Raw genomic sequence first — 23,552 nt, 5'->3', positions numbered from 1 at the left:
TGGAGTGCTGGAGGTTGCTGGTCCTTGCTATAGAGGTTACTGGTGGTTCCCAGCACTGGAGATGGGGGAGAGGGTTCACGGAGAGGTATATAGAAGCCCTGCCACTTCGTCTATTGACTAATAATATTAAATGTCTGATAACAGAGAGCAAAACATCATCCTATTCACCAAAACCATTAGGTTAACCCCTAACTTTGCTTCAGTTCTGCTGATGGTTGCCCCGTTGCTTCATGTGTTCTCCTCCATAACTGCAGATATACACACACCCCTGGTAAATCGTGTACCCTGCTTCCCCCGTACCCTCTGCTCGCCGAGCACGCCCACAGTTTCTGGATTATTTTGTCAGACTGCAGCATTCTTTGTTTCTTCCATTTGACGGCTCCTTCCAGCGAGCGCTCGTTCATCCGCGATAGGGGTTGCCTTCTGTTTGTCAATGAACTATACATTCTGTGAATGACAGAGGTTTAAGTCATTCTTTTGAGTAATTTGCAGCAGCCATGGCATCAGATCTAACGAGTCCTACTAGAAAATCTCGTTAGCCTGGGAATAGCTCAGAAACCCCTCCCGTCCGTGTTCTGCCCGTCACCGTGGGACATCCAATAGCAGCCGGCTGGTAAAACTGCTCTCACAAAGCAGCTCTAATGGGGTGGTGTGGCTGGAGACGTCAGCCCGATCACTACGCGAGTCTGAATCACTGTGTGAAAATGATTTGTATTAATATCTGGGAGGTGGCGCCTCCTGCATAGCTGCCATTGAGAGGCACAGGGGTAAGGAAGGCTAAAGGACGTCCAGACGCTGCCGCAGAATTGCAATATGCTGAACTTCGCGAGGCATGCGCAGGGATGCTGAGCCGGCTTTTGGACAGTCGTTGTTTGATGCCACTCGATTCCTTTGTGTTCTCGTAGCAAAGGCTTTCCTGTGCATGAGTGGTTGGAGTGCAAGGTGCGTATGTCTCGTCATATACGTCTCGCCTGGGGGGCTGTGAGTGATATACGGGAGAGGTGCAGCTTTCCTGCCCGAGATGAAAGGCTTCCCTTTGTGTGAGATGGAGATGTCATGTTGTGCAGCTTCCTTTGTTCAGTTTGTCACTTTTACCGGGGCCGTCTGTTTCCGCTGGGTTTCCGGCACTGATGTGTAGGTGAACGCTCTGCTCGTGTCTGAGTGCCTCCTGCATTTACTCTTATGAGTGACTGTTAGGAGTCTCGCTCTATATGGGATGTGGTGACTGTGCCTGTTCCTTACCCGGGTGGTCGCACATTTCCAGTGAATCTTATTGTATTACGATTTCTTTCTTTTAGATTTTTTTTTGTAAATTATACTGTCAGGTGCACTTTGATGTCCGACAGGTGTAATAATTACCTGCTTCTCTGTAATCACCTCGAGGACATCTCCATCTACTTCACAAAGCCTGCAGCAGACACCCGGCGGCCGCCTGTCCGACGTTGCTGTGTTTCAGTTGCCTTCTTTTTGGCTTCTATGCAGTAGAATACTTGGGTCTGTTTAAAGCTCCCCTAAATAAGTCCCTGTAGATCTGGGTGCAGTTTGCAATGAGCAGTCTCCCCCTACCTCTTCACTATTGAGCGCCCCCTATAGCTGAGAACAGAATGGAGCCCTTCTCACTTGCTGAGCACTTGTCCTTTGTCTTCTCCTGCCAAAAGCCACCTCTGTCTTTAGGCCCCTGTCGCCTCCTCTGTCTTTAGGCCCCTGTCGCCTCCTCTGTCTTTAGGCCCCTGTCGCCTCCTCTGTCTTTAGGCCCCTGTCGCCTCCTCTGTCTTTAGGCCCCTGTCGCCTCCTCTGTCTTTAGGCCCCTGTCGCCTCCTCTGTCTTTAGGCCCCTGTCGCCTCCTCTGTCTTTAGGCCCCTGTCGCCTCCTCTGTCTTTAGGCCCCTGTCGCCTCCTCTGTCTTTAGGCCCCTGTCGCCTCCTCTGTCTTTAGGCCCCTGTCGCCTCCTCTGTCTTTAGGCCCCTGTCGCCTCCTCTGTCTTTAGGCCCCTGTCGCCTCCTCGCTGTGAAATGGTTTAAATCCCTGCAGATCTGAGTTTGAGGGTTCCTTTGCTTTATGTGCATCAGTTTCTTGCTGTCCTCTGCATGTGAACTTTTTCTCCGTGTTTATGGCTGATTTCCCGTTTTTGTGTTCTCTAACGTAAACGAATGTTCCTCCTTTTCCAGCACTCCGTCTCGAGGAGCTAGAGCAGGAGCTGGCCGCACAAAGATGAGTCTCCATGGTGCCAGTGGCGGTCACGAACGTTCACGAGATAGACGCCGATCAAGTGATAGATCTCGAGACTCGTCCCATGAAAGAGGAGAGAGCCAGCTGACTCCCTGCATCCGAAACGTTACCTCACCTACACGGCAGCATCAGAGCGGTAAGTCGCCTGCTGGCGATCCTCCGATACGGGCTCAGAGTTCCTCCATTGATAAATGCATTGCAGAAATTCAAGGCTGGAGAGCGACGCGCGTTCATTTATCCTACCTTCACATGCGCGGTATCCGGTCTTCATTGTGTAGGAGTTGCTCTGAGATTGAGAAGCTATTTTTATAGAAACTTGCACGCAGAATTTCTCGTCTGGTATTACTTCATGCTGTTCTGCATATATTGTTCTCGGCTATATACAGTCTGATTCATCTGCTTGGTTGAAGGGCAGGTCCATCTAATTGTAAAGATATATCGAGCAGCAAGTCAACTTAAGGGCTGTGTTGGAAGCAGGAAAAATGGGCAAGCACAAGGATCTGACTATGACGAGGGCAAAGGGTGATGTCTAGATGATGGGATCAGCAGGTTTTATGGGGGGTTTCCCAGTATGTAGTGGTTAGTACCTACCAAAAGTGGTCCAGGGAAGAACTGGTGAACCAGCAACATAGTCGTGGGCGCCCAGCGCTCAGTGATGTGTCCACAAAGTGATTGCAAGCCTGCAGAGGAACTACTGGGGTGCAGATTGCTGAAACAGTCACTGCTGGTGATAGTCATGTGCCAGGACACACAGGGCAGCTTGCTGTGTAGCCACAGACCGGTCTGAGCTGTCCACCACTGGTAGAGCCTACAGAGGAGATGAGGGAGGTGACCTGGTCTGAAGAATATAGGTGCATCATGTGCACGGGCAGGTTCGTGCGCGACACTTACCTGGGGACGAGATGGCACCAGGTGTACTATGGGAAGAGGGCAGTGATGCTCTGCAGGAGACCTTGGGTCCTGGCATTATGTGGACATGACCTATTCCACTCACCTAATCGTTGCATAGATAAGTGGCAGCGGCACCTTACAACTTACAGGACTAAAAGCATCCGGTGCTATAGGACTCCGTCAGAGGACTTGTGGGGTCCATACCTCAATGGGTCAGTGATATTTAGTGGCCTAGAAAATATTCGGTAGGTGGTTTAATGTTATGGCTGATCAGCGCAGGTCTTTGGTAGGAACTTTCTTCTCCCTTGGCCAATGTGCCCCATCTCTCCTCTGAAAAGATGTTCTTCAGCAGCTGCTGTGTTATAATACGTTACTCTGCCCAAGCTGCTGCAGAACCTCATACGTTTCATGTCTTCTGTGTTTTACATTTTTGTTGCTGTGGCTGATGAATATAACGTCATTTATTGGGAACATGGAGAAAACGTGATATCGGCTGCCTTGTGATGGTTCCCGGTCTGCTGGATGTGTGGCTGTAATGGTTTTCCATGGTAACTGCATCATTATGTGACTGAATCACAGAATTCCAGAATTTTCAGGGCAAGATGATGTGAAAGTTTACATGGATCTGACTAGGAGAAACTACCCTGCAGCTTTCATCATAAAAGCAAAATGATCCCCAAAACCGACTAAATTATCACAGGGCAGGTGCTATAAAAGCGTATTTTTCTTTTTTTTTTTTTCTTGTGACCTTCAGAAACAAAAATTATTCCTGATGGAGAAAAATCCAGGTCTCAGCGGTCTGTACAGGAGTATACAAGCGTCACTTAAATGCTCTAAATCGCAGAGTTGTGATGGGCACAAAACGACAGTGAAGTGACGAGGCTTATTCAACCGTCGTGGAAGGATGTGACCTGTCCGGGGCCCAGTACTCTTACCCTGTGGGTTGTCACTAGGGATGAGCGAGTAGACTTCGGATGAAACATCCGAAGTCGATTCACATAAAACTTCATTCTAATACTGTACAGAGCAGCAGCTCCGTACAGTATTAGAATGTATTGGCTCCGATGAGCCGAAGTTATTACTTGGTACCACTTGGAACCGAACCAGAGTTCGGGAAATGTTTTTTTTTTTTGTTTTTTTTACAGTAGAAATAGATTTATGAAGTTATTGCGTGAAGTCTTTGCGAAGTAATAACTTCAGCTCATCGGAGCCAATACATTCTAATACTGTACGGAGATCCTGCTCCGGCTCTGTACAGTATTAGAACAAAGTTTTATGCGAATTGACTTTGGATGTTTCATCCGAAGTCGATTCGCTCATCCCTAGTTGTCAGCTATGGAGCCTGTCGTAGGGATCGACAACCTCCAGCTGCTGAGAAACTACAAAACTCCCATCATGCACACTTGAAATAAAAAATCACAGAAAAAGATACAAAACATCCTGCACGAAATAACTGAATATGCAGTGTTGCTAGGTGTCCTCTGTCTCCTATCTTCTATATACAGAAGACGGAGGACGTAGTAGCGGACAGTCCCGTCGGACAGGGATAATGCCGATATTCGCAATAAAAATTTGCGATTAGAATATTCGCGATCAACTACTCAGGAGTAAGAGGGCGTGTTTAAGTCTGGAGAAAGCCGATTGGTTGAGGTGAGGCTGCGCTTTTTTCTCGAGATGAGCTGAATGAATTCTGGGTAGAGGGAGGTCTTGGCCTCAGAGTAAGGGCATCGGCGGCCATCTTGAGAGCATAGTCAGAAGAGTCTTGAGGAGCGGTTGCTATGGACGGAATCTTATTAAACACAATAATTAGTGATTATGGATTATCACCACAGCAGCAGCAACATGTGCGAAAATTGAATTTTGAGTGAAAATATGACAGTTATCCTTTAACTGCTATGAAACTACCACTCCCAGCATGCACACTTGGTCGCCTGTTACTGGAACTTTCATACAAGTGACTGGAGCATGCTGGGAATTGTAGTCTCAACAGCTGGAGCCCTTGCTGACCCGTGCTCTAGGGCGAGTCCACCTGGCGGTATTGGCACAGGTGTTAAGTGCCAGGAAGCCGCAGGGCCGATTGCAGGTGAAATCATCCAGCCACTGAACATTGCGGAGGCATCGAGGCTGCCCCGTGTGCCTCACCCTCATGTGACTCACCAGTCGGCCATTTCCAGTTGTGGGTTGAGGCAGGTTATTCCACCGAGGGTTTTAGATTTAATGTAATTTTTCCTCCACAATTGGTTTAAGTCTTATTATTCCAGAGTCTTTTAAATGAGATCATTATGGATGATGTGTAAGTAAATCTCCACGCCAGGACCTGAGGTGACCCTCCGCAGTCAGATACAAGATTATCCAACATCAATAAGAATTGAATGACTTTGTGCCAGTGAAAATCAAGCCAAAGGATATAGTGTGCGGCTATTAAAGGGGTCCTCTCACTTCAGCAAACGTTAGCATAAGGCTTCTTTAAAATCATTGTCATGCTCTGATCCAGGAGAGGGAGGAGTCAATGAATTAAGGCGGAGCTAGTAGAGCCTGAGGTGTCCATGTAAATGCATGTCTTGCACAGTTCCTCATAAATCAGTCATTAAAGGGGTCCTCTTACTTTAGCAAATGCCATTTATCATGTAGATAAAGTTAATACAAGGCACTTCCTAATGTATTGTGATTCTCCATATTGCCTCCTTTTGCTGTGGGATTCATGTTTCCATCGCATTATACACGGCTTGTTTCCATGGTTACAACCACCTTTCAACCCAGCAGCAGTGGTTGTGCTTTCACACTATAGGAAAAAGCGTTGGCCTCTCTGCTGGTCGAGACCATAGGAGCGCAGGTAGGCTGGTGCGCTCTTCGATAGTGTGCAAGCACGACCACGGCTGCTGGATTACAGGATGGTCGTAACTAAGGATGTTCAGGTTGTGGTAGAATCTGAATTGCGTTATAGATTCTGTTACCACGGACCATAACGCAACTCCATGACGGAATGCCGTTAGTCATAGAAGTCTATGGGCTGCAAAACGCATCCTTCCCGTTTCCGTTATGCTGGAGTCCTCTAAAGGCATTCCGTTATGCATTCGTTCATGGAATTGCGTTATGGTCCGTGGTAACAGAATCCATAACGCAATTTAGATTATTCCACAACCCGAACCTAAAAAAAGGAATTTCAAAATATGAAATTCTCTCGTTCCAAGTCGTAACTTCTACATATGAGCCGTGTATGATGTGATGCAGACATGAATCCAGCCAAACAATATGTCAGTATGGAGAATGACGACGCATTAGTAACTGCCTTGTATTAACTGGATCTACATGATGAATGTCATCTGCGAAGTCAGAGAACCCCTTTAAGGACTGATGTGTGAGGAACTGTGCAATACATATGTTTACATGGACTCTGCCTATGTCCTGCCAACGCTGCAGATCTAGACCTCTGATTGGATGCACACCGCGCTCTATGAGCTCCGCCTTAATTCATTGACTCCTCCCTCTCCTGGGTCAGCGCATGACGTCATGATTTTATGCTGGTATAAGATGAGCACTTGTTAATTTATGTCAAGTCTTGTGAGTTTTCAGTTTCTGTGATTTTCACTTTCCCTGTGTGCAGAGCCTGTAGGTAAGTGAATTGGGGGCATCCTGATGGCCGGCGGCCCCCTTACCGTAACAGGCCAGGTCCTTGCTGTAAGTCCTGAGTGCTTGGAAATTCAATTACTGTGCACATAAGTGTGGCTCCCTGTACGTCTACAGCTGAAAATGTCTCGCTTCCGGTCCGAGATCTTAAAGACTTGATTTTCTTTTATAGATCGAGAGAAGGAATACTGTTCATCCCGGCCGAGCAGCCCCCGCCCTCAGAAAACCTCCCCCAACGGCTCCAGTAGTAGTTTTGGGCTCAGTAGCCGAAACAGTAGCCACTCGAGTTCGGAAGGGAACTGTAAGAGCGCTGGGGAGATGGTGTTTGTGTACGAGAATGTAAAGGAAGGAGCGCGGAGCATCCGCACCGCCGAGAGAGTCACCCTGATAGTGGACAACACCAGATTTGTTGTAGACCCCGCCATTTTCACGGCACAGCCAAACACAATGCTGGGCAGGTTGGTATTTTGCATTTCGTGGTTGTCTGTTCAGTGGTCCAGAGGCCGTTCTTACATCTCTGCAGGCTTCAGTCTGGAGCTAATTTATAATGCAGTTACCTAACTAACAATTCCCTAATGTTCTTCTTTAGAATCACTTCCTTCAGCTGCTAGACTGCCCATGGGACGTAAGGGCGCCTTCACACGTGGCAGAAAATTCTGCGCCTGAAAATCCGCTCCATTCATTTTGAGTAAGGCGGGAGTGAATGGAGCTGATTTTCAGTCACAGAATTTTCTGCCACGTGTGAAGGCGCCCTACGGCCTGGAGTCTGTGTCCTGTGCACACCCTTAGTTTGTGGGGCACATTAATTTTCAGTCGCTCCTGCAGCAGATGGGAATGGTTCTGGTTCTGCTGAATATTGGGGAACTGCTATTTTAAAAGGTTTGTCCACTTTGCATTCAGTGCATCAAAAATTGTGCACACAGCTCCTATGCAGAGCCACGAGTCTTTGTGGTGACACACTGCAAACAAGCCTGCGGCCATCTGAACCCGCAGTTGTGTTAGGCTGTGTTCACATCACGTTTGGGGACTTGTATGCACTGGGAAAGGTGTGATGTATACCTCCAGCGTGATGTGAACAGCGCCCAGCACCTCGTTATCTGGAGCCTTGGAGACACATAGCTCTGCAGCGGAGCTGTGTACATAGTCGTAGCAGATGACGTCTGTCTGCAGAGTTGCTTCTGTCTGTCTCTTGACCTGTGCCGATCTCGTTGCGCAGGATGTTTGGATCTGGCAGAGAACATAATTTCACGCGTCCTAATGACAAGGGAGAGTTTGAAGTGGCGGAGGGAATCAGCTCCACTGTGTTTCGGGCCATTCTGGTGAGAATTTCTTGCTTTCCTGCTATTTCTGATGTTCTCACCTTATTTCTGAAACCTTATATAACTGTTACTTGGTCGTTTGTGCTCAATGTAAGGTAGGTTTTAGTCCAGCTTTACTGTAAGGATCAGGATCAGTAAGGCCCAACTTGTCTCGTTTTGGAGCATCTTTGTGTATTGTAGTGTCCCTCTGTATTCCTCCTGGAAGTGTACTACTAAATGGATAACTTACCATTCCCCGTGGGGGGGGGCCTGTTAGTCTGACACTGCTCATTCCTCACCGGCTGTAGGGACACAAGAAAATTGTCAAGGCGAAGGGTAACGACCAGTTGTCAATTTAATCATGCATTTCCAGGAGGAATAGCAGAGGGGCGGCCCAAGGCAGATGGCCAAGACAAATAACTTGATGAGAAATACAAGCATTTACAGAAACCTATCGGGGAAATAAACTAGAAGGGGCAGCCAGATGGGTTATTAGGGCTGTGATGACAATAGGTTTAGTGGTGGTGAGTGGCCCTTGATGGGGACAGGGGTTATGTAAAGCTTTGCGGTCTCAGATTATCCACAATTAAAGTATTGGGCATGGACGAGAGGATAATGGCATAACGTGAGGTGTAACCTGGTTAGGCCCTGAGTACAGGGAGGCGAGGGAAGAGCTGCTGTAAAACATGAGGAGGACAGGCGACACCGACCCATAGGCCCATCAGGAACTGGGAGCGCAGAGAACGGAGGACCCAGGGACTGCAGAGAGCTTTCTTACAAGCCCTACTTGAACATGGTTTCTGTAAGGTTAGATTAAGAAGAAATAAAATAAAAAAACCTGTCTGATGTTCACTGCAGTACGAGACGTGGCCTGTAGACGATGTGTTCACTATGCAGGGCCACGTCTGTGTGGATCTGTGCTCCGAGGCCGTCTGCTGCCATCTCTGTTTGTCAGAGGCCCTCCAGCTATTTCTGGCTCGCTCCTATCCCTATAGTCTATTTTAGGGTGTTCTTATTATTGGCTCGCTCCAGTCTGTTGTGCTGCACTTAATGACATTTTTGGCTAGTGGAACACAATGCGGTGGCAGAGCCGCTCTTTGTATAATCTCAGCACTTTGAAGACGTAGTCAAGAAAAACGTTACATTCCAGAGCGAGACGTCCTCTCCGGTGATGTTGCTGTCTCAGCCGCAGTGTAGATGATCAATGCCAGGCAGCTGCTGCTTTCTCCCTGCATTATAGGTAGTCTGTATCCACGTGTGCTCATCAGCAGCGATCCTTATAGGATCAGTGGAAACTTGGCTCTGGCCCTTTAAATGCATTAACCGTGTGCAGGAGGAGTCTGGCACATTCCTCCATTTAGTTATTTTGCAGACAGAGCTTTTAGCCAGAATTACTTTTCCCCCCTTTAAACCATCACTGATCATTAACTCTTTCCTGTTCTCGCCAGATAACGAGTAATCGGTCCCTTTCACTCATCCTGGCGTTAGCGGCTGCACTGATGCCTTTCACTTGGCGTCTCCTGCGCTGCTAAATTGTCCTGTGTAGATCTGTATGTGATGGGGGTTTATTAGAGATAAAGTAGGGAGCAGTGCACTACTATACAGGTGTAGGATGGAGTGTTGGGCTCTGTTCACACCTGTGCCTGGGCTGCTGTGACGGATCCTGATGGACATTATGGTACATTTTGGTGGGAAGAATATCAGCAGAACTGTCAGAAAAGCCACAACACTTGGCGGGAATCTCGCAGCGCAAGTATGAACTGAGCCGTATAAAAAATAGGAATCGGGTGAGAAGAGGGTAGTATATTGTGTACAGCGCATTCGAAAGGCTTCAGACCCTTTCACTTTTTTATTTTGTCCTCTCGCTCCTTGTGCGATCGGTTCCCCCATCGTTCTGCCCTCAGTCCCCAGAATGAGAAGGTGAGAAATCTTCACCGATTTACTGAAAAGGAAAAACTAACATCTTGTATTGACATAAGTCTTGGGCCCCCTTTACTCGGGACATAAGTCTTGGGCCCCCTTTACTCGGGACATAAGTCTTGGGCCCCCTTTACTCGGGACATAAGTCTTGGGCCCCCTTTACTCGGGACATAAGTCTTGGGCCCCCTTTACTCGGGACATAAGTCTTGGGCCCCCTTTACTCGGGACATAAGTCTTGGGCCCCCTTTACTCGGGACATAAGTCTTGGGCCCCCTTTACTCGGGACATAAGTCTTGGGCCCCCTTTACTCGGGACATAAGTCTTGGGCCCCCTTTACTCGGGACATAAGTCTTGGGCCCCCTTTACTCGGGACATAAGTCTTGGGCCCCCTTTACTCGGGACATAAGTCTTGGGCCCCCTTTACTCGGGACATAAGTCTTGGGCCCCCTTTACTCGGGACATAAGTCTTGGGCCCCCTTTACTCGGGACATAAGTCTTGGGCCCCCTTTACTCGGGACATAAGTCTTGGGCCCCCTTTACTCGGGACATAAGTCTTGGGCCCCCTTTACTCGGGACATAAGTCTTGGGCCCCCTTTACTCGGGACATAAGTCTTGGGCCCCCTTTACTCGGGACATAAGTCTTGGGCCCCCTTTACTCGGGACATAAGTCTTGGGCCCCCTTTACTCGGGACATAAGTCTTGGGCCCCCTTTACTCGGGACATAAGTCTTGGGCCCCCTTTACTCGGGACATAAGTCTTGGGCCCCCTTTACTCGGGACATAAGTCTTGGGCCCCCTTTACTCGGGACATAAGTCTTGGGCCCCCTTTACTCGGGACATAAGTCTTGGGCCCCCTTTACTCGGGACATAAGTCTTGGGCCCCCTTTACTCGGGACATAAGTCTTGGGCCCCCTTTACTCGGGACATAAGTCTTGGGCCCCCTTTACTCGGGACATAAGTCTTGGGCCCCCTTTACTCGGGACATAAGTCTTGGGCCCCCTTTACTCGGGACATAAGTCTTGGGCCCCCTTTACTCGGGACATAAGTCTTGGGCCCCCTTTACTCGGGACATAAGTCTTGGGCCCCCTTTACTCGGGACATAAGTCTTCTTGGAGATTTTCAGCCTCTCTTTTCTGCAGATCCTCTCCACCTCTGTCAGGTCGGTGGACAGCCATCTTCAGATCTCTCCAGAGATGTTCCATTGGGTTCAGGGCTCCGGCTGGACATTCCCAGAGTTGTCCCTAAGCCGCTCCTGTGTTGTCTTGGCCGTGTGCTTAGGGTCATTGTACTGTAGGAAGGGTCGGCCCAAAGCTCTGGATCAGGTGCTCACTAAGAGTATCTCTGAACCTATATCCATTCAGCTTTCCCTCCACCCGGACTGGTCTCTGTCCCCTTAGCATGATGCTCCCGAGTCCCACCCCCATGCTTCACTGTAGAGATGGTGTTGAACAGGTGATGAGCGGCGCCTGGTTTCCCCCAGACATGATGCTGCCACCCCCATGCTTCACTGTAGAGATGGTGTTGAACAGGTGATGAGCGGCGCCTGGTCTCCTCCAGACATGATGCTGCCACCCCCATGCTTCACTGTAGACATGGTATTGGGCAGGTGTAGAGCGGCACCTGGTCTCCTCCAGACATGATGCTCCCACCCCCATGCTTCACTGTAGAGATGGTGTTGAACAGGTGATGAGCGGCGCCTGGTCTCCTCCAGACATGATGCTTAGAATTGAGGCCAAAAAGTTCCATCTGACCAGAGTGTCTTGTTTCTCAGTCTGAGATCCTTTAGGTGCTATTATACAAACTCCAGGCGGCTTTCATGTGCCTTTTACTGAGAAGCTTCTTTCCGGCCACTCTGCCATAAAGCCCAGATTAGTGGAGGCTGTAGTGATGGTCGACCTACTGGAAGTTTCCATCTGCACATAGGATCTCTGGAGCTCGGCCAGAGTGACCATGGGGTTCTTGGTCACTTTTCTCATTAAGGCCCTTCTACCCGATTACTTAGAGCTGGCTGCCCCACCAAACTCCTTTCATGTAAGAATTATGGAGGACACTGTGTGCTCTTGGGATCTTTCAGTGCAGTGGAAAGGTTCTGTCCCCTTCTCCAGATCTGAGCCTCCATACAATCCTGTCTCTGAGCTCTACAGGCAGTTCTTTCCTCCTCAGGGCTTCTGTTTTCACTTTCTCATTATGGGGATTGTGAAGGTGTCTGAAGACTTTCCCAGTGCTCTCCAGGCAGGTTACTAATTGGGGGAGGAGGAGATAGAAGAATTGTATAGGCCAGTGAATTGTATTACTTACATCAGTCCAAGGCTATGACCTAGGGATGAGTGAATTTCATATTATGAAGTTCGTTTGGTGGTAAAAGCAGAATTGCATTATGGATTCCGTTGCCACGAACTATAACTGAATTCTGTGATGGCATGCCTTTAAAGACATTCCGATATTCATTCCATCATAATAGAAGTCTATGGGCTGCATAACTGATCCGTCCCGTTTCCGTTATGCAGGAGAGGACTCCCCTGCATAACTGAAACGGGACGGATCCATTATGCAGGCCAAAGACTTCTATTATGACAGAATGAATATCGGAATGTCTGTCTTAGAATTGCGTTATGGTCCGTGGTAACTGAATCCATAACGCAATTCTGCTTTTACCACCAAACAAAGCGCAAACTACTTTCAAAATATGGAATTCGCTCATCTCTAGCTATGACACTTCTGTTTGCTGCATTTCCCAGACTTCCTCTTCTTCGCTTTATTTTTATTTTCCTCCCAGTTTCCTTATGGGTTTATAACTTTTTTTATTATTTTTGTATTTTATTTTTTTAAATAAGGATTACTACAAGACCGGGATAATTCGCTGTCCGGACGGAATATCTATCCCGGAGCTCAGAGAAGCGTGCGACTATCTCTGTATCTCATTTGAGTATAGCACTATCAAATGTAGAGACCTCAGTAAGTATCCGGCAGAAGCGTCTCCGTGTCTGTCCTGCTCTTCCATCTCACATCCTCTTGTGTGGCAGCACAGATAAATGATGCAGTCACCATCTCTGTGACATCTCGCTTCTCTCTGCTTTGACACATTCTGCGTCCTGTGCCTTTAAATCTGTAACAGCTTCTGCGCCTTTGTGTCTTGTTCCAGATTTTTGTCACTTTTTTTTCTGCATTTGATTTCTTAATGTCACTTATTCCAGGTGCGCTCATGCATGAACTGTCCAATGACGGGGCTCGGAGACAGTTTGAGTTTTACTTGGAGGAGATGATCCTGCCCTTGATGGTTGCCAGCGCTCAGAGCGGAGAGAGAGAATGCCATATCGTGGTGCTAACCGATGACGATGTGGTGGACTGGGACGAAGAGTACCCACCACAGATGGGAGAGGAATATTCTCAAAGTATGTAGCTAATAGTAGTATTGTTACTTCTCTTTTGCTTTATTTTCAAGAAGTCCATAGTGGGTGGAAATGATGTATTCCACTTTTAAGCAAAAAATTTTGTTTAGTTTTAATTTTAAATTATTCATAAACTTTGGCATGCTTTAAAAAATAAAATAAAAACTTAGTGTTCCCTGCTTGTTCAGTTGTTTGGTTTGAATTGTGCTTTTTTTTTTGCCTTGAGGCACCTCCCATTGTTTGTGGCTGCAGAAGCCATAGCTCGTGTCTGCTGAAGCCATGTTCAAAAACAGAAAAAGCGCTCACTCGCAGTTGTCATATTAGTGCTGTACAGGGAGGTTAGTTTCCGCTGCGTTTTGAGAGCTCAGGCGTTTCAGGATTTGTGAATTTCAGCAGTAACCAGCAGCTCTTGGGTACATTGGCGCACATTTATTAAGACCGGCATTTTAGATGCTGTTCTTAATCCCTGCGCTGGCGGAGGATCCGCCGGAGTTATGTAGTGGCGCCGGTCTCTACATAACTTCTGTGTATCCAGCGCCCGTCTAAATGTTAGGCAGCTTCCTTGCTGTCTTACATTTAGACCTTTCTCTACGCCTAAATCACCCCGCGCACTTTTTTAGAACTGACGGGAGCGGGGTGAAGTTGCAGATTGCGGTGCAAAGGACCTTTGTGCCACAATCTGCAGCAGAAATATGCCTAATATAGGCGTATTTCTGGTTAATAAATGACCCCCATACTGTTTTTATGCTGCTTTGAGATCTTTAATATTTTTTTTTTTTTTCTCTCCAGTTATTTACAGCACCAAGTTGTACAGGTTCTTCAAGTACATAGAAAACAGAGATGTGGCCAAGTCTGTCCTTAAGGAGAGAGGACTTAAAAAGATCCGGCTAGGCATTGAAGGTGAGCGTCTTCCCTGAATCTTCTCCATTTTATGGTACAGGATTATAAATATGGAGGCGTTACCTGCAGAGCGACTACTTCAGAAGCTGTGGCCGTCTCTCCCATTATGTCCACACAGCCCTGTGAATGGGGGATAACGTCCAACAACCAGAATACCCCTGTAACCTGTACTGCTGTGGGTGCAGGAGCTACCCCTGCCCGATCAGCGGCACGGACCCAGCAGTCACGGCCGAGCCCCTGCTGTATACTCCAGCATCTGTGTTTTCATTGATGCCGGTTTATTAACCCCTTGTATGCCAGTCAAAGCTCACTACGGCATGCAGGGGGTTTGCTGAGGTTATGGGATCCTTCCTTATCGGGTCCCTGCGTTGCAGTGACAGGCACCTGATGGCTGGAAAGGCAGCCCGATTACTTTCATAGGCATCGGGACTTGCCTTCTACGGAAGCCTGCGAGATCCAGCCCCTTAGGCTGTCAGTGTAAAAGCTAACAGGCTAAACAGTGCAATACAGGAGGGATCAGACGTTGAAGTCCCAAAGTCGGACAAAAATAAGTGTTTTTAATAAAGTGGGTCTTGGTAATTTTCTTAAAAATGTTAAGATTTGCTTCTAAAATTCTAATCCTTCTAAAGGCCTAAAAAAAAATCTAATGGATTTTTTTTTTTATAAATAAATATATTGACTCATATTTATCACTGTCATGAAGTACAATGTGTCACAAGAAAAGAATCTTGGATAAGTAAATGCGTTCCAAAGTGTGTCGTGTCAGACTTCCATAAAACCGCATGCTGCTTAAGGTGAAATATGGCAGGGTGCTGAAAGGGTTAAAGATCACAGAAAAGTTTTCATTCATGCTCATGTGTTTCCCCCCTTCCTTTAGGCCGGTTTTATCTTGTGTTGTGGCATTCTGCTGGATCTCAAAGCCAGGACAAAACTGATCAGGATCAATTTGTTGCATTTTTTTTTTTAGTGGATGCAAAACTGCTGCCAGCTGCGAATTAGTGTCTGGTCTGCTACACGGAACAAACCGTTAATGGAAAAATCAGATCCGGCGCCCATTGACTTACAATGATGTTCATACTGGATCCAGTTTGTTTGGTTTTGATTTAATACAACCAGATCTGACTGAAACAGATGCATCCGGATGTATTAAATGGCACTTGCCACAACGCAAGTGTGAAACAGGCCTTAGGACAGAGCCGCACAGTTTCCGCGAAGTGGAAGTCTTCCCATGAGGTGCAGATTTCAAAACTGCTTGTGCCTCATCAAACCCACAATCTAGAGCCAGAAATGAATGTTTCTTAGACCTGCTAAGAGTAAGGCTACTTTCACACTTGCGGCAGAGGATTCTGGCAGGCAGTTCCATTTCCGGATCCGTCTGACAAATGCATTGCAATACCGGATCTGTCTCTCTGGAAAAAACTGATCCGGTATAAAATGTTATTTATTTTTTGCATTTTTAAAGGTCTGTGCAGACCAGAAAGCTGGATCTGTGTTGCCCGAACACTTAGTGCTGGATCTGGCATTAATACACTTGTAAATGTAAATTAATGCCGCATCTGGCAAGTGATCAGTATTTTTGGCTGGAGAGAAAACTGCAGCATGCTGCGGTATTTTCTTCGTCCAAAAAACTTAAAAGGGACTGAACTGATGCATCCTGAACGGATCGCTCTCCATTCAGAATGCATTAGGATAAAACTGATCAGTTTTTTTCCCCAGTATTTAGTTCCTGTGACGGAATTCAATACCAGAAAACAAAAACGCTAGTGTAAAAGTACCCTTAACTGACCTGTGGGCCGAGAAGCCATAGCGTGAAATAAGAATCTGTAGCTTTTCCGGGACTGTCAGGCATAACAAAACTGTGGCCAAATGTTGTGGACTTGCAAATGGTGAAGTCCACGGCAGACATCTGCAGCTTCTAATTCTGATTCGCTCCCTTTCAGGTTACCCAACATACAAGGAGAAAGTGAAGAAGAGGCCGGGTGGACGACCAGAGGTCATCTACAACTATGTGCAGCGGCCCTTTATCAGGATGTCCTGGGAGAAGGAAGAGGGGAAAAGCAGACATGTGGACTTCCAGTGTGTGAAAAGCAAATCCATCACCAACCTGGCTGCAGCCGCTGCCGACATCCCACAGGACCAGCTTGTGGTTATGCACCCAACACCTCAAGTAGACGAGCTCGACATCTTACCTAATCACCCCACCCCAGGTAACAACGAGACAGAACCAGACGGGCAGAACTCCACCTTATAATACAGGCTTCACAGCTGCAGGAACGTGTGCAATCGGCCATCATAGGAGTCGAATTCATCTGTCACCAATGCTGAGGGTTTCTTTTTATACAATCATTACAAAAGGGAGGGGGCAAATGGCGTTATGGTGGCACTGCCACACGTGGGACATGTAATACACCAATGCGCTGTTCTGGTTGTGCAGTGTGGACTTTTTCTTTTACTGACCAAAGGAACAAGCAGAGGTTCCAGCTGTCATGTGTTTCTGGTGGGCTTGTGATGTCGGCTGTCTGTTTACTCCTTCACACTGTAACTATCCCCCCCCAATCCCTCTCTGCTATCTGTTGGCAGCTGGAGGATATCACAGGGTCTCCTCCGGGTTTTTTCGTACTGGCACTTTATGGATGGTTTCAGGCGGTGTTTGTAAAGTTAATTTTATAGTATATTAGTATTAACTTTAAAAAGTGCATCAATTTAAAAAAAAGTTGCGTTTGGATATTTGGTGATCTTATTTCCCTTTACCTGTATTCACTGAGCACAAGCGGGGCGTTCTCACTAAAGCCAGCCCCTGGAATGTCATTCAATGGGGGCTTGGAGCAAGCGATGCCTTACACCACACAATCTTTCCCGGCCGAGTTTACCAAGAGAATTGTTTGAAATAAATGATTGTATGTTTTGCATTTAAATAAATTGTCATTATTTTAAATCTGCTGTGGCCTGGGGTCAGAATGGTTTTTATATGGAGGTGCTGCCCTCTGCTGAGTAAAACACTGCATGACAACTGTTAAAGGGTTAGGGTTATTGTCTTCAAAAACAGCAGCTCTTCACTTGGCTGTAACTAGAGACGAGCAAATTTCTGCTTATGAAATTCGTTCACACTTCGTTTGATGGTAAAAGGTGAATTGCATCATGGATTCCGTTACCACGGACCATAACTCGGAGTGCCGCACCATAATTAAACAATTAAACAATTTATTTAAAAAATATTTAACTATTACACTGTACCATATAGGATTCTTACAATAAACCATCTTTTGTACAAGTTATAAGAAATATCCACGGAAGGGATGGCTCCGCGTACACACCAGACATCTGAAATGACATGATTTGCTGACACCATTGCCCATTTGTACAATTATTTTTAAAAAAGCATCAAATTTCAAAAATATACAAAGCTGTAACCACAAGCCGGATCACTGAGCGGGTCTAACACTAGACAGCGAGCGGTGAGCAGATATGGCTTATGACATACAACTGATCTCGGGTCCTGTTTACGTCTTCCTGCCAACGGGGCACTGAAGTAGTTGAAGCTCCCATAATGCACTTTGATGCTGTGGATGGAAAAATAAAAAAACTCTAGTCCTATTCACAACGGCCAAGGCAAGTCACTGAAGTCTACGGGACCCCCGAGTCCTGCATCTGCCTCCAGGAGACTCATAATGACCGCCATCGCCGCTTCATCATTGGAGGGACTGCTTGACCCGTGTTCTGGTTCTATCATATCAATCCCAATTTGTGCGTTTTCACCTGCATGGAGGGAAGAGGCAAAACATTAAAGGAACTGCAGCCAAGTCTCCTACATCCGATTCCGGGAAATCAATCGTCTGGAGAACAAACAGAATTCTTCACAGGATGGTGAGACTGCATTTTTCTTTTCTCTTGTGTATGGGCACCTTAAAAAGGGGATGTTTGGGCCCTTAATTTTTTTTATTAATTGTTGCTGTGTTCCAGCATCAAAGTTCCCATCCCCAGTGGGCAATACCAGTCAGGGGTCACATGCACTGGCCTCTGCAGTGATGTGACACATGCCAATCCCATCACCGCTCAGCCCTGTGAATGGTGCCAGTGACGGGACCTCTGCTGGGACAGACGTGGTGAATGGGTTTACATTGTGGAGGGTCATTAAAATATTTTTGCAATGTACTGTGGGCCAGATTTATCATTACTCTGACAGCTAAAGTCAGTATTATGATCGGCCCTTTAAGACTGTAATAAATGTGGTTTGACGGTAGCAGTTTGTCAGTAAGCAGCATTACAAAAGTCGCACATCTTTCTGAAAGTCACATGAGAAGCATGATCCTCACTGGAGTGAAATTGCACTTTTTTTTGCGACTTTAAATAGTTGCAATAGTAAATCTGTCTAGAGATTCATTTACATAAGAAAACACTCCCACTTTCAGAAAACTGGTGAGCATAGCGCAGAGCCAATAAGTCGCAAATTTTTGCGCAGTTTAAGCGATTGTGCAAAAATTTGCGTTTTTTTTCCCCCCACTCCAATATTCTGCCTTGAGCTAATGATAAATCTGGCCCAGTGTGTTTTCTAGTAAAAAAATAAACGCCTACATGAGGCCGTCTTCAGTGATCCAAGTGCTAATGCCTGCAGACCCTTTAGGCTGCGTTCACACAGGCGAGATTTCCGCACGGGTGCAATGCGGTAGGTGAACGCACCCGCACTGAATCCGGACCCATTCATTTCAATGGGGCTGTTCAGATGAGCGATGATTTTCACACATCACTTGTGCGTTGCGTGAAAATCGCAGCATGCTCTATATTCTGCGTTTTTCACGCAACGCAGGCCCCATAGAAGTGAATGGGGTTGCGTGAAAATTGCAAGCATCCACAAGCAAGTGCGGATGCGGTGCAATTTTCACGCATGGTTGCTAGGTGACAGTCTATTCACTGTATTTTCCCTTATAACATGGTTATAAGGGAAAATAATAGCATTCTGAATACAGAATGCATAGTACAATAGCGCTGGAGGGGTTAAAAAAATTAACAAATTAACTCTCCCTCTCCTCTTGATCGCGTACTTCCCAGTCTCTTCTGATGAGCTGTTGGCTAAAGGACCTTTGGTGACGTCAGATCACATGCTCCAATCACATGGTCCATCACCGTGGTGATGTACCATGTGATTGGAGCATGTGATCTGACGTCACCAAAGGTCCTTTAGCCGACAGACAGCTCATCATTAAAGAAGAGACCGGGAACTACGCGGAGAAGGTGAGTTAATTTTTTTTTTTTAACCCTCAATTGATCACCTACTAAGCATTCTGTATTCAGAATGCTATTATTTTCCCTTATAACCATGTTATAAGGGGAAATAATACAATCTACACAACACCGATCCCAAACTTCTGTGAAGAAGTTCGGGTCTGGGTACCACAGTCTGTTTTTTATCACGCGCGTGCAAAAAACATTGCACCCGCACGATAAAAACTGAACATCGGAACGCAATCGCAGTCAAAACTGACTGCAATTGCATTCCTACTCGCGCGGGTTTGCTGCAATTGCAGTCAAAACTGACTGCAATTGCATTCCTACTCGCGCGGGTTTGCTGCAATGCACCAGGATGCATCCGGACACGCTCGTGTGAACCCAGCCTTACACCCTCATTTCTAGTAATACCATGGCTGGTAGGGTTGATCATGCTGAATGCTGCAGCAGAGGTGTCATTTTAGAGAAAATGTACTTCATTTTTATGGTAATGAGATGCTTTAAGCACTGAGGGGTTGGCTTAGCCCCTCGGAGCACCACACTGACAGGACCAGGCACCCTTACCATTTGGTTGCTTGCCCTGAGATCTGGTGCACGCAACAGTGAAAACCCAGTTGGCATCTCAGAACGAGGACTGCTGCGATCCTGCAAGTGATCAGTACTGAAATAGTTTGGATCTCAGGGTCGTCTTTAGCATAAAAGGTACTTATTTCTCCAAAATGATACCCGATTACTGCAGCATGATCAGCTCTATAAGGTGGCACTAGGGTTCATTGTGCCGACGGACGTCCTTTACATCCTTTTCCCTTCACCATTCAAAATAAACTGAAACGACATTTACTATTTCCACCGACGCCTTCTCCCAGTATAGATGTGCGCGTCTCCGCTGATTCCAGGACACTTTGTGCCATTGTGATCCGTAGCCCTATTCACATTAATAACCCTTTTTAGTTTATGCTAATGAGCCAACTGGTGCAACAAGAGCACCGCTATTGCACCCAGAGACTCGGTTCCTTTCACTGCCAGCCGTGCAGAACCAGTACAGGGATGGAGATCTCCAAGCTGTGTACTGTACGGGCGCCATTACATCTGCACTGCCTGGAGTCATCAAAGTTGTGGGCGCAACATAGTCAAGGCACCAACATAAGCATAAAGTAAAGATGGTTATTTCTCTGAATAGGGCTCTGGATCACGATGGTGTACTGGGAGAAGGCTTCAGTGGAAGGTACCGTATGTGGCCACAGAATCCCCTTAAATACTTTCAGGACCATCAGTAAAATGTTTTTTGGGAGGTCCGACAACCCTGTTGTGCGTGGATGATGGAGTCCACAGGCCGTGTCTTATGGATCCCAATCATCCAGCTCAGGCTCGTCGCTACATTAGGACTTTGGTCACAGATCGCGGTGGAACACTGCCCGAGTCGCAAAGTGAATGGTGCCCTCTCCAAACAATTCAACACTGCCAATTTTTTTATTTTTGGGGTCGTGTAGTTATCCCATTCACTTCCATCAGTGCTACGTAACAAGTTTTGGTTGTACAACGTAGTCTGGCCCAAACTAGTAGCCAAAATACAGCCGTTAGACTCATCTAAAACGGGCTGCTGTGTATAAAAGGAATTTATAAAAAATCCTTGTCACTATTTTATTCAGGATAGATCATCAATATCTGATCGGAGGGGTGTGGCCTCTATTACCTGGCTCACCAAGCACAGCGCCATACATTGTATAGTGGCCATGCTTGGTAGTGCAGCCCAGGCCCTTAGATCAATGAACATAGCCTCACTAACCTAGGCACAGGCTGCAGTGCCATGGCCTCTTCAAACAGCCGATTGGCAGGGGTGCTGGGTGCGTCAGTCCCCCCCCCCCACAGATCAGATAATGAACATCCAGACAGTGTAGTAAATTAAAGCACAGTAAAGCCCCACAGCTTAATTTACTTTGGCTGCAAAACTGCACCAGAAGGAAAACCACGGTTTTATACATTTACATGATTTCTCAGGCAGTTTTACCTGTGCCCCGTGTACAGTCCTTACCGAGCATTGCGTTGTTGTCAGCGTATGGAAAGCCAGCGTTATCCTGCAGTGGTCCTGTACCTAATCCGGAGAGTGGGATGTCCATGGTGCCCCCATTCATAATCTATGGAAGAGAAAAATAAATAAGTAAAAATATTGCCATTAAAGGGTTTCTGTCATCAGAAAAATGGTTCTGTAGCCGGCTGACCTGTCAGCAGAACCGATATCTCCCTGCCACCGTTTGCGATAAATAATGACTTATAATATGCGAATGATCCGCTAGGTGCCAGTGGGGCGTTCCTGCAGCACCTCGAGGCTCCGTCCTCTCACCATTTGGCACACCCTTGTAAAGGGGATTGACCTCCTCAGTCTCCTCCGTGCCCCGCAAATCCCGCGCCGTCTATTTTAGTATCAGGCGCAGTGAGTGCAGGACAGGAGAGATCATACAGTTATGTTCTGCTGACATGTCAGCCAGCTACATAATCATTTTTCTGATGCCAGAAACCCTTTAATGTCTGCCCTGACCCCTTATTGCTTCCCGTTTCTGCCCCCATAAGACGTCTACACTGACAACCCTGCAGTGAGGTGACTGGTGGTCCGCAGCCACTGAATTTTAATGGTAAGAATAGTGCAATATTTTTTTTAGTTGCGACGCTACTGCCACAAACCCCTGAGGACTTACCTTTTTAGCCCCTGGAGAGGAGGCATCAGGAGGGGGGGTGCTGGTGATGTTCAGTGGACTCGACCCACAGCTCGACGGTGAAGATCCTCTTATTCTGTACAATAAAAAACAAAATCAAACAACTCCAGTACGTCCTGTGCACCCTCCATGGCTGAGATGAAAGGATCACGGGCAGGACACTATGCCCAGGTCACCAGATTAAAGCGGGGTTCAAACCTGACTGACAGTCTAGGGGAAAAGCTGCTGCAGTTTTAGGTGCGTTTTTTGCTGCGGATAAAGTCAGCAGATTTCCCAATCTCCATTGCAAAGGGTGAAAGCCGCGGTATAAATTACATGCTGCGTTTTTCAAATTCATAACACTGCAGGTTTTTTTTACACAGCCTATGAATGAGAATTTAGAAATTCTCATCCACTTTGCTGGTGCTGTGCAACGCTGCCGATTTGTCCCACTCCTGAATAGAGACGGCATCGATCAGAATGTACTAAGTCCAGCCAACCATGTTCAGAGCGGCCACCAGGGGGAGCAAACCAGATGCACATTTATTGAACGCACCAGAGGTGGTCGTACGCTGGCACTTGTGGCGCTCACTTTATTTGCACCAGATTTGAATTTTTTCAAGATTTAATCAATGGTGGCACCAAATCAGTTTTGGGCAAAAAAAATTATTTCTTTCACAAACAGACACAAGGTGACAAGTATGATTTGTATGTTTTAAGTTACAGACACAAAATAAATGGCCGATCCTCCACCTGCAGACAGCCGTATCGGGGTGCTTGTCCCTCATCAGTACGGAGAAGGATTCTGGCCGCCTGTCCTGGAGACCAGCTGCGTATGGAAACACTCTAGCAGTGCTCCGTACGGATGAGGGGCAGCGGACTTTGTATGGATACTTGGCTATTTTCCTTGTCATGTGCCAAGGCTTGGTAAAAAGATTGACTTTGACTCATAGGAAGCCACTTCCAATAGGTGGCGCTGGCGAGTTGGTTCTTTTTTCCCTGGGAAAATACCACTTTGCATATTTTTTTTTCCCATAGAGCATTGCTCAAAAGTCTCCATCCATGTACAAGTTATTCACAGGATAGGGGATAACTGAGGCTACTTTCACACTAGCGGCAGGACAGAGCCGACAGGCTGTTCACCCTATTTCGCCGTGCCGCCAGACTGCCGCTCTGTCCCCTTTGACTATAATGGGGACAGGGGCGGATCTCCGGCACAGTGCACGGTGAGAGGCCGCCAGACTAAAAAGGCAGACATGCAGTACTTTTAGTCCGGCGGCCTTTCGCCGTGCACTGTTGTGCTGTGCCAGAGCTCCGCCCCCGTCCACATTATAGTCAATGGGGACGGATCCGATCAGTGGGGTCCTACTACTGGGACCCCCACCGA

At 47.0% G+C, this 23,552-nt stretch overlaps 2 protein-coding genes across 5 annotated transcripts in view; one reads left to right on the top strand and one right to left on the bottom strand.

Annotated features, from left to right (window-relative positions):
- Nucleotides 1-17,182, top strand: part of BTBD10 (BTB domain containing 10) — a 36,461-nt gene extending 19,279 nt beyond the window's left edge. For 3 of the 4 annotated variants that reach the window (XM_040410630.1, XM_040410632.1, XM_040410631.1), the window contains 7 exons: nucleotides 2,168-2,364; nucleotides 6,919-7,204; nucleotides 7,963-8,065; nucleotides 12,798-12,918; nucleotides 13,158-13,355; nucleotides 14,142-14,252; nucleotides 16,193-17,182. In XM_040410630.1, coding sequence (XP_040266564.1) covers nucleotides 2,168-2,364; nucleotides 6,919-7,204; nucleotides 7,963-8,065; nucleotides 12,798-12,918; nucleotides 13,158-13,355; nucleotides 14,142-14,252; nucleotides 16,193-16,503 — 1,327 coding nt within the window. In that variant the 3' untranslated portion in view covers nucleotides 16,504-17,182. Of the gene's footprint in view, nucleotides 1-785; nucleotides 943-2,167; nucleotides 2,365-6,918; nucleotides 7,205-7,962; nucleotides 8,066-12,797; nucleotides 12,919-13,157; nucleotides 13,356-14,141; nucleotides 14,253-16,192 lie in introns of those variants that run through there. The other variant, XM_040410628.1, reaches the window with a different exon arrangement.
- Nucleotides 17,183-17,457: 275 nt separating this feature from the next.
- Nucleotides 17,458-23,552, bottom strand: part of ARNTL (aryl hydrocarbon receptor nuclear translocator like) — a 49,011-nt gene continuing 42,916 nt past the window's right edge. The window contains exons 17-19 of the mRNA XM_040410627.1: nucleotides 22,169-22,262; nucleotides 21,508-21,610; nucleotides 17,458-18,008 (exon numbers count right to left, since the gene is read on the bottom strand). Coding sequence (XP_040266561.1) covers nucleotides 17,848-18,008; nucleotides 21,508-21,610; nucleotides 22,169-22,262 — 358 coding nt within the window. The 3' untranslated portion in view covers nucleotides 17,458-17,847. The remainder of the gene's footprint in view (nucleotides 18,009-21,507; nucleotides 21,611-22,168; nucleotides 22,263-23,552) is intronic.

This window comes from Bufo bufo, chromosome 10, assembly GCF_905171765.1.
Source record: "Bufo bufo chromosome 10, aBufBuf1.1, whole genome shotgun sequence".
Classification (NCBI taxonomy): domain Eukaryota; kingdom Metazoa; phylum Chordata; class Amphibia; order Anura; family Bufonidae; genus Bufo; species Bufo bufo.
The sequence above is the reverse complement of the archived record's forward strand: the minus strand, read 5'-3'. Positions and strand labels throughout refer to the sequence as shown.